General features: G+C 43.8%; 2 protein-coding genes across 5 annotated transcripts in view; one reads left to right on the top strand and one right to left on the bottom strand.

Annotated features, from left to right (window-relative positions):
• SMOC1 (SPARC related modular calcium binding 1) overlaps positions 1-14140 on the bottom strand; it is a 152919-nt gene that overhangs the window by 57142 nt on the left and 81637 nt on the right. The window lies entirely within an intron of this gene.
• LOC132360839 (coiled-coil domain-containing protein 115-like) lies at positions 9721-10374 on the top strand. The gene has a single exon (XM_059915910.1). The coding sequence runs from the start codon at positions 9721-9723 to the stop codon at positions 10372-10374; it is 654 nt and encodes a 217-aa protein (XP_059771893.1).

Genomic DNA, 14140 nt, shown 5'->3' with positions numbered 1-14140 from the left:
AGCTACAGAAAAGGCTTCTGCTCTTGTGTGGGTACCAAACATCACAGTTTTCCCCAAAACTAGTTGCTTCATTGAGACCTACCCATAGAAATCAGGATAAGAACAAGATGTAGGGCATCTTGTTCCTACCAGTAAAAAATGAGCATTTTTATTTACCTCTACTGTCTATGCAGGGAAACTGTAGTCAATGCCTTTACCCCAGCACCATGTTTCACTCCTGCTTCCTCTCGTGGAGACAGTCCATAAACCCCATGGCCATGGTTCCTACCCCAGATGCTCACCCAAGATCAATGTCCTAAGGCAGGTTAGTGCTACCTTCTGAGGAAGGCTGAGGGCGGAATGGAAAGAAACCCAGACACACCTGGGTTTGAATCTGATCCAGCCAGTTACGAACTGGCATGTTACCTAGCTCTCTGAGCCCCATCTATAAAATGGGGATGACAGCGCCAAACCTGAAGGGCTGTGACAATGAAAACAGTGTGAGTCCAGTGCCCGGCACGGGCTGGTGGCCGGATACAGGATGGCTGCGGCAATGATTGCTCTCGGCTGTGTCAGAAACACCCGGCAAGCCGGCCTCCTAGTGGGCCAGAGCTCCCCTGGGAACCCCCAGAGGTTCAGGTGGGAAGTACTGCTGGAAACTTGGAGTTCGCCCCTTCAGATTCTGTCCGGCCCACAGGGGATGGCTCCGAGGGATGACTCCTTGCCAGGGGCAGCATTTTAATGGGGCCTGGCTGGCTGCTTCTTCCTCCTTGGCCAATAATCACCTCTGGGGAAGCCTGTCCCTGGGGGCAGGTGGCCACGCCGACTCACCCCCGGGCCCCTTGGCTCCCACGGCCAAGGCCAGCCTCCCTTTCCGTGAGGATGGTACCCCACCCAAGTCCAGCTCCGAGGCCGCACGGAGCGCCCCTCCTCCTGGGCCTGCAGAGTCCCAGCCAAGGCTGCTGGGGACAGAAGCGCATGCCTGAGGAAGACACTGAGCCCCAAGCGTTGTTTTGGGGGATTTAATCTGACCTCGCAGCTCAGAAGGTCCCAAGGGCCACATGCTCACTGAGAGCGCCCATTGCATCCATGTGGGCTCGGGGACACTGCCTCCCAGCCCCCAGCCCGGCCCACAGGCCCAAACACGAGCCCTTTCTCCCCAGGGCCCTCGGCATTTTGCTCAGACCAGGCTCCAAGGAGCAGACTCCAGATAACAGACTCCTCAGGCTGAAAGCTGCTTCCAAGTCCTTTAGCGTTTTATAACTGGAATTGAATGAGGAATTGTTGCCAAGTTCCTCTGAGGCTTGGAATCCACCGTTATGGGCACACCTGCCCCAGGTGTGCTGCAGGAGAAGGAACAACAGTGAACAAAAGAAGACCCAGAGGACCCAGGCAGGGTCTCTGGCTGCAGGAAGTGCTGGGAGTACCCAGCAAGGTCACTTCCCTTTGCTGAAGGAGCCCTGAGTGAATGGACCCATGGCTCTCAATTGAGAGGTTGTTTGTAAGTTGTCTTGGGGAGTTTCCAAGATGTCTTCTTGAAGAAAAAGAAGTTAACATGGAGACGGAAAGCAACGGTCACGGAGTCAGACTGCAGCCCACCTTCCTTAACTAACCAGCTCTGCCACTTCATTTTAACTTAACCGCTGAACTTTCCAGCCCTCTGCAGCCTTGGAAAGGTTCGCAGTCCAACCAAGCTTCAGACTGTCCGTGACTATTTAAAAAGGGGGAGATAATAATACCTACCTCACTCAGTTGCTGGGAGGATTAAACTAGATAATGTAAATATAGCACTCAGTTCACATGGTAAGTGCCCAGTTAAACTTAGCTATTTATTTTTATTATCACTATGTTATTTTTTTAGCCAACTCTCTGTACACTCAAGAAAAGCACAGCCAAATTCTCTGGTAGAAACTAAAGAACATTCTATTCTGACCAGCCCCAAGGGAAGGGGCGATCTGAAATCAGCAAAAAGTGTGAACAAGTTTGAGTAAAGGAAGGGAGAGCTTGTTTTCATATAGAAATAGTTCTGTTACTGTCAGATGAGAGAAGTCAGGTTTCTTGCAGAAAAGCAATCAGGATGTAAATTCTATAGAATCGATGGTTTATATATACATGATCAAGAGGTAAATCCTACCTAGTTCCACCTTCTCCCTTGCAAATGTATTTATTCTTTTAAATTAGTAAGTAATCCCCTTTGCTCTATCTCTGCCCCACAGCCCATACACCAGCCTCAAATTAATCAACTTTCAGACTTAATCTATGTGAAAAGCATGGGCCAAGGGGAACTGACAAGGCAATTGACTATTTCTAGTGTCTAGCATCTAGTGCAGTTTTCAAATCTCAGTGTTGTTCTAGCCACAAAGGTACAGATACAAACCGTGGCGTTTGTTCCTACCCCACTCTGGAATATTCTGGGAAGGCTAAAAGGTAAATTGATGGGTCTTCCTTAAGAGACAAAAAGTGTTTTTACATCAACCTAAGTGAGGTTACTCTCTGGTTATACTGTAACTACGCTGTGGATATATATCTGGTACGCCTAAAGGTGCTTTAAAAACAGTGTATTCTTAGGTAGGTAAATTTCATCTCTGACTCATATACTTAAATATTTTTGGCAAGAAGCCCTTTGCGAAAACAGCCCAGCGGTGTACTTCAGGTCAACCTTTCTGTCCAAATTAAGGCAAATCTGAAATTATTTTAAGCCTGTTACATTAGGTCAGCTTGTGGACACCTGGAAGAACGTGGGAGGCTAGCACTCCCAGTGAGTGCAGTTGAGTGACTGATGAGCAGAGAAGAACAGAGCAAACACCAGCTCACAGGGCAAAGCCAATGGGGCTTTGGAGGAAAGCCAATGGAGGAAAGCAGGAGAAAAGCAAGGGAGACAATGGACCATGTAGAGAGACAAGGATCACTCAGGTGCCACGCCCCAACTGGAAAACAACACCTTCTACATTTACAATGACTTTTCAATCACCACCACGACAGACACATTATCTCTTTTGGGTCTCAAGGTCACCCAGTGTGCAAATCTTTCCTGGGAGAGGTACAGGGAGCAGAGGTTATTTGTTCAAATGTTACAGTTAGTTCATAACAGCACAGGAATTCAGATACCGATCTCCAAGCTCTCATAAAATTTCAGAATTGACAGAGCTGGAAAAAGCCTTAGGGATCACCAGTCTCATCCACACGCTTTACAAATGAGGAAACTGAGACCCAGAGACAAGAGAGGTAGCGTGATGGCCAGGACCTAGTCCTGGCAGACAGAAGTCCCCCCAGACCTGGAAGGGAGATGAAGAAAGGCCTGGGTCCCAGTGCTGGTGTCTGAGGGAACTGTCTTTGTGCCCTGTAATTCTCTGGCAGATGGAACTCTTTTGGGGGAGAGGGAGAGGAGGTAAGATAAATATTCAACTCAAGAGTCTTTTGCTCCAGTTTGAGTGAGAGGCCGTATCTGGAGTAGTTCAGACGATAGCATGGGGGCCTCTGCTGTGCCCCCTGGCCAGCCTGCTTTCTTCTGGCTGTTCTTGGGGGGCTTCTCGGACAGGGGTCAGACCTTGCATCCTAAAGTAGCTTCTTTGTTGTTGGACTTTTGCTGTTTTTCCTACCAGCTTCCCAAGGAGAACAGTCTCCCTTGTGTGTGCCCACTTCCTACCCTTCTCCTGGAATGTGAAGCTGCTCTTCCTCCACCTTTACGTCTGTCACTTTGATACAGTGATGAATGCAGTTGGTGTCCTATTGGGTGTGACTAGGAATTATTGGAGATGAAAGGGTTCTCTAGCCAAATAACTTTGGAATATTGGGTCAAATAAAATTAAAAGATTTCTTGACTGCAGAACTTCTCAGAGCCTTAAATCAGTTCATGATTCAGCTCTAAGAGGAAGATATCATTTGCAGCAATTCATAAACTCAATTAACTGTGGGACCCTCCCTTAACTTTGTGTGGGTGAAACCGAATCCCTCTAACACTGAGTTTATTATTTTTAACCTCTCTATCTAAAGCGTTATTCCCTTTCTTGTCCCACCCTTGTTCCCCTCAGGATTGAGGAGTATCAAAGAAAAGGGGGAAACCAAGCAGGACCCTGTGGGGTCCTTCCAGGTACCAAAGCCCCATTTCTTATTTGTAGAAAACTACACTAAACTAAAGGCTTTAGTCTCCTAGGCCTTCCCTGAGTTCCAAAGAGCAGACTCAAGCAGTTACTAATTAGGGGAGTGAGAGAGTACAGAAACAAAGGAAAAGTAGTCAAGCAAGAAAAGTAATGATAGCTTAAACGATACTTCAATGATTGTAAAACAGAGTCCTAGTTCCTCCTCAAGGGATATACATAACAATCTGACACAAATCTTTGAGTTGTTCTGCAGAAACTAAGACCCCTCCACCCAGGTGGAGGATGGTGACTACAAGCTGAATAGAAGCATGTGGACCCCAGACTGGTTGGAACCAGAAGGTTGCTGATTAAGATCCTGAAACATCACCCTGTTACCTCACCACCAACCAATCAGAAGAAATTCCATGAGCTGCAAGCCTCACCCCAAATGTTGCCTTTAAAAACCCTTCCCTGAAAGCTGTCAGGGAGTTCAGGTCTTTTGAGCGTGAGCTGTCCGTTCTCTTTGCTTGGCACCCTGCAATAAATGCTCTACTTTCCTTCACCATAACCTGGTGTCAGTGGATTGGCTTTGCTGCACATGGGTGAGGGCAAATGGACCCAAGTTTGGTTTGGTAACACAGGGAGCATTCCATGGTAGTACTAGTGTTTTCTGAAACATGATTTTTTTCAAAAAAGAAAGAAAGAAAAAGAAAACAAAAAGCAGTATAATGAAGTGCAGGGCCTTGCTATATTTCTCTGCTTTTCCCAGTCATACTTTCTCACTATCCAGGTATCAGGCTTTCATTTAGTTTACTCTTTTTTGAAACAATTTTCTTCTGGCAAATCCCCACCTCCTTTTCTATAATGCTTTCTCATGCTCTATCTATTAAGAAATCCATCCTGGGGCTTCCCTGGTGGCACAGTGGCTGGGAATTTGCCTGCCAATGCAGGGGACACGGGTTCGAGCCCTGGTCTGGGAAGATTCCACATGCCACAGAGCAACTAGGCCCGTGAGCCACAACTACTGAGCCTGCACGTCTGGAGCTTGTGCTCCGCAACAAGAGAAGCCGCGACAGTGAGAGGCCCGCGCACTGCGATGAAGAGTGGCCCCTGCTCGCCGCAACTAGAGAAAGCCCTCGCACAGAAACGAAGACCCAACACAGCCAAAAATAAATTAATTTAAAAAAAAAAAAAAGAAGAAATCCATCCTGAATTGCCTTAGACCTTCATTGACAACTGGGATCCCCTCCAAGGCACCTCTACCCTGTGCCTATATCACCCCATTCCCACCCCTTTTCTTTGCACTTCTTTTGTAAAATAGAAAAATGTGAACCATATGCAAAGGGACAGGCTTGATTCAGCATTCTTCTAGCAACTATCAAACTTGTAATGAAATGACTACTATCATGTACAGGAACATTTCCTAGCGGGAAAAAGTTGAACTAAAAGCAGAAGGCATGTGGCTATTTCTCTAACTCTCCTTGGCAGTGGGAGTATGAGACCTTTTTTTTTTTTCTTTATAATCTTCCAGTTGCTCCAAATCGGTTAGTAGGTTTTTCAGATTAAGCTAATGCACAGTGATAGTTAAGCATCTTGCAGTAGATCCACCCAATAACTTTGTTTCAGGGCAGTATTTTTAGCAGGCACATTTTCCTTTTGTCTGCATACTCTATAGGACCTCTAAGAAATTGTTTTTCCACGGGTGCCATGTACCCTGGCTGGATGACTGAGTCCCCGGGCCATCTGAGGTTGCCACTTATCCCCCTAGAACCTCTCTCTCCATCAGAAGCTGCAGGAGAACATTGTTTATTGCGTTCACAGTAAGATTTACCTGGAGGGCTTATGAAAACAGATTCCTGGGTCCCACCTACAGAATTTCTGGATTCATTAGTTCTGGGGTCATCTGGATAACATGCATTTCTAAGAAGTCCCCAAGTGATGCTGCTGCTGGTTCAGGGACCACAGTCCAAGAACCAGTGTTTTAAAAGACACTTCGTCACTCCATCCTTTCTGGCATTTATCATGAACTACTCAAGAAACAAATACTTTTCTAGGTGGGAATTTGGGAGCAAGGGGCCTTGGGACAATACTTCTCTCCAAAGTTTTTCTGTTCCAGTTGTTCTGATGACATGTGGTCTTTTAATTCATGGCTCTAGTGATTCGTGGCATTAAATCTTCTGGGTGATTTCACACATGGAAGAAAGTTTGATTGCAGTGAGACGAGCAGGGGAGACAGGAGGGATGGTGTAATCCTTTTGGTCTGGCTAGCATGAGCTGTTTCTCCCTCTGTTTAGAAGAGGTTATCCCACAAACGTCCCCCTCATCTTTAGTCAGGTTTGGCTGAGAAGCAACAGGATGCAGAAGAAAAAAACATGGCTTTGGAGTCAAAATGAGCTGGGTTTAAATACCATCTCTGTGTAACTTTGGCAAAGTCACTTAACCTCTCTGAGCCTATTTATGAAATAAGGCTAATGGTGCCTACCTTGAAGGTTACTGAGAAGACAAAATGAGACAAGATACATAAAGCATCTAAAATCGTGTCAGGTGTAGAGTATGTACTCAGCACAAGCAGATTTCATCCCTTTCCCCTTCCATTTTACAGGGAGGATGTAGGTTGTAGCTTCAAAGCACTGCTATTCTTGCTGGCTGTAGACACTGTCTCCTGCTCTATGCCAAGTCTAGGGAGGACTGTCTGCTGGGGAATGAGGGATTTTCCTTTTAGAGTATTTGCCTCGTCCTCCAGATTTTAATGGAGAAGATGCAAGGAAGGAAGATAATCCCTCAATTTCAAATCCTCTTAAATGTGGGAGTCCTTGTTGACTATGTTTTTTATGAGTCGATGGTGTAATGTGGCTGCCAACGTGATATTAGTCAAGCAGTAGTGTGTTTAGAACAAGAGATAATCCCATTCTTCCCCAAGCTGTTTATGACCACATCTGAAATACTGTGTCCAGTTTGGGGAAGGACACTCTATAAGGGGCACCTTAGCAAACTGAATTAAGAGGAAAGAGGCCAGGAGGAAAGAGAGACATAAAACCCTGTGATATGGGAATGAGCGATAGAACTAAAGATCTTTGCCAGGGTGAAAAGATATATTTGTTGGCTATAAGACAGGATTTCACAAGGACATAATGGTGTCTGTCTTCAGATCTTTCTGTGGAAAGTGTGATTTCTGTGGATTCTGTAAGTTCCTTAGCTAGAATGGGGGTCATCTGTTGGAAATTACAACTTTCAAGTCAATGTAGGGAAGGAATTTCCAACTAAATTGTCCCAAAATGCATTATGTCGTCATTGGTGGTAATAAGTTTCCTGTCTTTGGTGGCAATCAAGCAGAAGATAGATGACTGCTTGGTGAGAGATTGTCCCTGGATGTGGTGGGGCAGGGAGATGAAGGAGATGAACCAGATACATCTGAGGTCCCCTTTGACCCAAAAGTTCTGTGATTCTACAACTGTGCCCTAAGCTGAACTTTCACTGGTTAAGAGTAAGGTGGAAATTTATGAACCGGTACCTAATTGTCAGTGTTAGGACCATTTTTCCAAATACATGAGGAAAAACATTTTTTTGTATTTTCCAAAAAGTGCGAACACCATCCCCTCCAACACACACATAAAGGTATTTTTAAAAATCTTAGTGTTAGGGCTTCAGGGACACAAAGAACTTAATTTTCTTGACTTCTGCCCTCTGATTTGGTGCCTAGAATGGCCCAGGTTTTGTAAACAGCAAATATGACACCTCTTGTTCGTTCACTTCTATTTCCATTTCAGGGGGAAGATATCAAATACGTTTTTACATTTTAAAAATATCCAATGGGGGGACCTTCAAGATGGCGGAGGAGTAAGATGTGAAGATCACCTTCCTCCTCACAAATACATCAAAAATACATCTACATGTGGAACAACTCCTGCAGAACACCTACTGAACGCTGGCAGAAGACCTCAGACTTCCCAAAAGGCAAGAAACTCCCCATGTACCTGGGTAGGGCAAAAGAAAAAAGAAAAAACAGAGACAAAAGAATAGGGACGGGACCTGCACCAGTGGGAGGGAGCCGTGAAGGAGGAAAGGTTTCCACACACTAGGAAGCCCCTTTGTGGGCGGAGACTGTGGGTGGCAGAGGAGGGGAGCTGTGAAGCCACGGAGGAGAGCGCAGCCACAGGGGTGGGGAAGGCAAAGCAGAGAGATTCCCGCACAGAGGATCGGTGCCGACCAGCACTCACCAGCCCGAGAGGCTTGTCTGCTCCCCTGCCGGGGCGGGCGGGGGCTGGGAGCTGAGGCTCGGGCTTCGGTCAGATCCCAGGGAGAGGACTGGGGTTGGCTGCGTGAACACAGCCTGAAGGGGGCTAGTGTGCCACAGCTAGCCGGGAGGGAGTCCGGGAAAAAGTCTGGACCTGTCTAAGAGGCAAGAGACCCTTGTTTTGCGGTGCGTGAGGAGAGGGGATTCAGAGCACTGCCTAAAAGCTCCAGAGACGGGTGTGAGCCGCGGCTATTGGCGCGGACGCCAGAGACGGGCATGAAACGCTAAGGCTGCTGCTGCCGCCACCAAGAAGCGGCAGCTTCTTTTTCTTTCAGTACAGTTTTTAGCCCTTGTTATTATTGGTGGATTGGTTTTTTGGTTTGGTTGTTTTCTTCTTTCTTTCTTTTTTGTTTTTTCTTTTTTTCTATTACTTTTTAATTCTTTTATTTTTAATAATAATTTTTTTATTTTTTATTTTAATAACTTTATTTTGTTTTATTTTATTTTATTCTTTCTTTCTTTCTTTCTTTCTTTCTTTTTTTCTCCCTTTTCTTCTGAGCCGTGTGGCTGACAGGGTCTTGGTGCTCCGGCCAGGTGTCAGCCCTGAGCCTCTGAGGTGGGAGAGCCAAGATCAGGACATTGGTCCCAGAGACCTCCCAGCCCCATATAATATCAAATGGCAAAAGCTCTCCCAGAGATCTCCATCTCAACGCTAAGACCCAGCTCCACTCAGTGACCAGCAAGCTACAGTGCTGGACACCCTATGCCAAACAACTAGCAAGACAGGAAAACAACCCCACCCATTAGCAAAGAGGCTGCCTAAGATCATAGTAAGTTCACAGACACCCCAAAACACACCACCGGACTCGGTCCTGCCCACCAGAAAGACAAAATCCAGCCTCATCCACCAGAACACAGACACCAGTCCCCTCCACCAGGAAGCCTACAAAACCCACTGAACCAACCTTACCCACTGGGGGCAGACACCAAAAACTATGGGAACTACGACCCTGCAGCCTGTGAAAAGGAGACCCCAAACACAGTAAGATAAGCAAAATGAGAAGACAGAGAAACACACAGCAGATGAAGGAGCAAGGTAAAAACCCATCAGACCAAACAAATGAGGGGGAAACAGGCAGTCTACCTGAAAAAGAATTCAGAGTAATGATAGTAAAGATGATCCAAAATCTTGGAAATAGAATGGAGAAAAAACAAGAAACGTTTAATAAGGACCTAGAAGAACTAAAGAGGAAACAAAAAATGATGAACAACACAATAAATGAAATTAAAAATTCTCTAGAAGGAATTAATAGCAGAATAACTGAGGCAGAAGAACTGATAAGTGACCTGGAAGATAAAATAGTGGAAATAACTACCACAGAGCAGAATAAAGAAAAAAGAGTGAAAAGAGGAATGTGTGTGGAGCCCATGGCGGTGCGGGATCTGCGAGCCGAGCTGGACTCGCTTCTCCTGCAGCTGCTCAGGGACCTGGAGGAACTGGAGGCAAAGAGGGTGGCACTGAACGCCCGGGTGGAGGGCTGGCTCTCACTCTCCAAAGCTCGCTATGCCATGGGTGCCAAGTCGGTAGGGCCTCTGCAGTATGCCCCCCACATGGAGCCCCAGGTCGGCGTCTGCACCAGCGAGGCCCAGGACCGACTCCACAAGTTCTGGATGGTGAGAGCCGGCACCCAGACTCCAGAGGAGGTGGGACCCCGCAAGGCAGTTCTGTGCAGGCGCAAGGGCCTCACGAGGACCCCAGAGCCAGACCCCTCCGCAGCTCCCCAGGACCCTCTGAACTGGCTTGGAATCCTGGTTCCTCACAGTCTACGGCAAGCCCGAGCCAGCTTCTGGGAGGGTCTGCAGCTGGCTGCAGACATGGCCAGCCTTCAGATCTGCATTGACTGGGGTCGAAGTCAGCTCCAGGGGCTGCAGGAGAAACTCAAGCAGTGGAGCCTGGCACTCCCTGACCTGCCACCACAGAAGCAAGGCAGTGAGCACAGCTGTTCTTTGACGTGGCTGCATTATCTCAGGCCTTCTTCCTTCACAGATTGCCCCCCACCCCAGCTGTTTCTCCCTCCTTAATACTTCTCTGGTCTGCATGTTTCCAACTTTATTAGATGGGGAAGTTTGAAGAGGCAAAGTGAGTAATGTTGAAAGTCACTACTATGAAACCACTTCTAGACTTGTGTTGTCTCAGGACATATTCATGTCGGGCAGGCACAAACCTGTTAGATTAGTTCATATCACTGAACAACTGTAACAACCTGATGCATAAATCAGCTGTGATTTTTCATTAAAGGATGAAATATTGCACAGCTAGTGGCAGGGAAGGACAAGAAGTAGGTGCTTCAGTTTCACTATATCCTTAAAAGTGATTTTGATGGAGGAAAAAACCATACAGAGCTAACAGATCAGGACAGAAGGATTCCTCGTCGATAAAACACACACACACCCGAGTAGATGGGCAGCACTTGGCAGGTTTTAAGCCAGAAAGTAAAAAGGATAGGACCTAGATTTTCAAGGGAAATCTTTCAAGAGACCATTCAGGTTTATAAAACCTGCCATTATCTTTCCAAGGGTGAGTCTTTTAATTTGTTGAAGGGCCAGGAACCCTGTGTCAATTCATTTTCCTACTGGCTTGTTGATAATTTTAGCAGTTTCAAGGAGCTAATTGTTATGTTTGGTGGATGTTAGTTTTCTGTTCATAATACGAGATGTAAATTGTTTTTCCCAGTTTGTCTTTTAACTTTGCTTATGGTGGTTTAAAAAAAAAAAAAAAAAACGTTTTATTATAAAATAAAATACATTATATTAAACTGCAAAAAAAAAAAAAGAAAAAAGAAAAGAATTGAGGACAGTCTCAGAGACCTCTGGGACAACATTAAACACACCAACATTCGAATTATACAGGTACCAGAAGAAGAAGAGAAAGAGAAAGGGACTGAGAAAATATTTGAAGAGATTATAGTTGAAAACTTCCCTAATATGGGAAAGGAAATGGTCACTCAAGTCTAGGAAGCGCAGAGAGTCCCATACAGGATAAATCCAAGGAGAAACACGCCAAGATACATATTAATCAAATTATCAAAAATTATATACAAAGAAAAAATGTTAAAAGCAGCAAGGGAAAAGCAACAAATAAGATACAAGGGAATCCCCATAAGGTTAACAACTGATCTTTCAGCAGAAACTCTACAAGCCAGAAGGGAGTGGCAGGACATATTTAAAGTGATGAAAGGGAAAAACCAACAACCAAGATTACTCTACCCAGCAAGGATCTCATTCAGATTCGACAGAGAAATTAAAACCTTTACAGACAAGCGAAGCTAAGAGAATGTAGCACCACCAAACCAGCTTTACAACAAATGCTAAAAGAACTTCTCTAGGCAGGAAATACAAGAGAAGGAAAAGACCTACAATAACAAACCCAAAACAATTAAGAAAATGGTAATAAGAACATACATATCGATAACTACCTTAAATGTAAATGGATTAAATGCTCCCACCAAAAGACATAGACTGGCTGAATGGATACAAAAACAAGACCTATATGTATGTTGTCTACAAGAGACCCATTTCAAACCTCGGGACACATACAAACTGAAAGTGAGGGGATGGAAAAAGATATTCCATGCAAATGGAAATCAAAATAATGCTGGAGTAGCAATTCTCATATCAGACAAAATAGACTTTAAAACAAAGACTATTACAAGAGACAAACAAGGACACTACATAATGATCAAGGAATCAATCCAAGAAGAAGATATAACAATTGTAAATATTAATGCACCCAACATAGGAGCACCTCAATACATAAAGCAAATACTAACAGCCATAAAAGGGGAAATCGACAGTAACACAATCATAGTAGGGGACTTTAATACCACACTTTCACCAATGGACAGATCATCCAAAATGAAAATAAATAAGGAAACACAAGCTTTAGATGATACACTAAACGAGGTAGACTTAATTGATATTTATAGGACATTCCATCCAAACACAACAGAATACAGTTTCTTTTCAAGTACTCATGGAACATGCTCCAGGATAGATCATATCCTGGGTCACAAATCAAGCCTTGGTAAATTTAAGAAAATTGAAATCGTATCAAGTATCTTTTCTGACCACAACACTATGAGACTAGATGTCAATTACAGGAAAAAATCTGTAAAAAATACAAACACATGGAAGCTAAACAATACACTACTTAATAACCAAGAGATCACTGAAGAAATCAAAGAGGAAATCAAAAAATACCTAGAAACAAATGACAATGAAAACACGATGACCAAAAACCTATGGGATGCAAAAAAAGCAGTTCTAAGAGGGAAGTTTATAGCATTACACTTCTACCTTAAGAAACAAGAAACATCTCAAATAAACAACCTAACCTTACACCTAAAGCAATTAGAGAAAGAAGAGCAAAGAAACCCCAAAGTTAGCAGAAGGAAAAAATCATAACGATCAGACCAGAAACAAATGAAAAAGAAGGGAAGGAAACAATAGCAAAGATCAATAAAACTAAAAGCTGGTTCTTTGAGAAGATACACAAAATTGATAAACCATAAGCCAGACTCATCAAGAAAAAAAGGGAGAAAACTCAAATTAATAGAATTAGAAATGACAAAGGAGAAGTAACAACTGACACTGCAGAAATACAAAGGATCATGAGAGATTACGACAAGCAACTGTATGCCAATAAAATGGACAACGTGGAAGAAATGGACAAATTCTTAGAAATGCACACCCTTCCGAGACTGAACCAGGAAGAAATAGAAAATATGAACAGATCAATCACAAGCACTGAAATTGAAACTGTGATTAAAAATCCTCCAACAAACAAAAGCCCGGGACCAGGTGGCTTCACAAGCGAATTCTATCAAACATTTAGAGAAGAGCTAACACCTATCCTTCTCAAACTCTTCCAAAATAGAGCAGAGGGAGGAACACTCCCCAACTCATTCTACGAGGCCACCATCACCCTGATACCAAAACCAGACAAAGATGTCACAAAGAAAGAAAACTACAGGCCAATATCACTGATGAACATAGATGCAAAAATCCTCAACAAAATACTAGCAAACAGAATCCAACAGCACACTAAAAGGATCATACACTGTGATCAAGTGGGGTTTATCCCAGGAATGCAGGGATTCTTCAGTATATGCAAATCAATCAATGTGATACACCATATTAACAAATTAAAGGATAAAAACCATATGATCATCTCAATAGATGCAGAGAAAGCTTTCAACAAAATTCAACATCCATTTATGATAAAAACCTTCCAGAAAGTAGGCATAGAGGGAACTTACCTCAACATAATGAAGGCCATATCAGCCAACATCGTACTCAATGATGAAAAATTGAAACCATTTCCACTAAGATCAGGAACAAGACAAGGTTGCCCACTCTCACTACTATTATTCAACATAGTATTGGAAGTTTTAGCCACAGCAATCAGAGAAGAAAAAGAAATAGAAGGAATCCAAATCGGAAAAGAAAAAGTAAAGCTGTCACTGTTTGCAGATGACATGATACTATACATAGAAAATCCTAAAGATGTTACCAGAAAACTACTAGAGCTAATCAATGAATTTGGTAAAGTAGCAGGATACAAAATTAATGCACAGAAATCTCTTGCATTCCTATACACTAATGATGAAAAATCTGAAAGTGAAATTAAGAAAACACTCCCATTTACCATTGCAACAAAAAGAATAAAATACCTAAATATAAACCTACCTAAGGAGACAAAAAACCTGTATGCAGAAAATTATAAGACACTGATGAAAGAAATTAAAGATGATATAAAGAGATGGAGAGATATACCATGTTCTTGGAT

This window comes from Balaenoptera ricei, chromosome 2 (assembly GCF_028023285.1).
Source record: "Balaenoptera ricei isolate mBalRic1 chromosome 2, mBalRic1.hap2, whole genome shotgun sequence".
Taxonomy (NCBI): Eukaryota; Metazoa; Chordata; class Mammalia; order Artiodactyla; family Balaenopteridae; genus Balaenoptera; species Balaenoptera ricei.
Note: the sequence above shows the minus strand (reverse complement) of the source record. Positions and strands in the feature narration are given on the sequence as shown.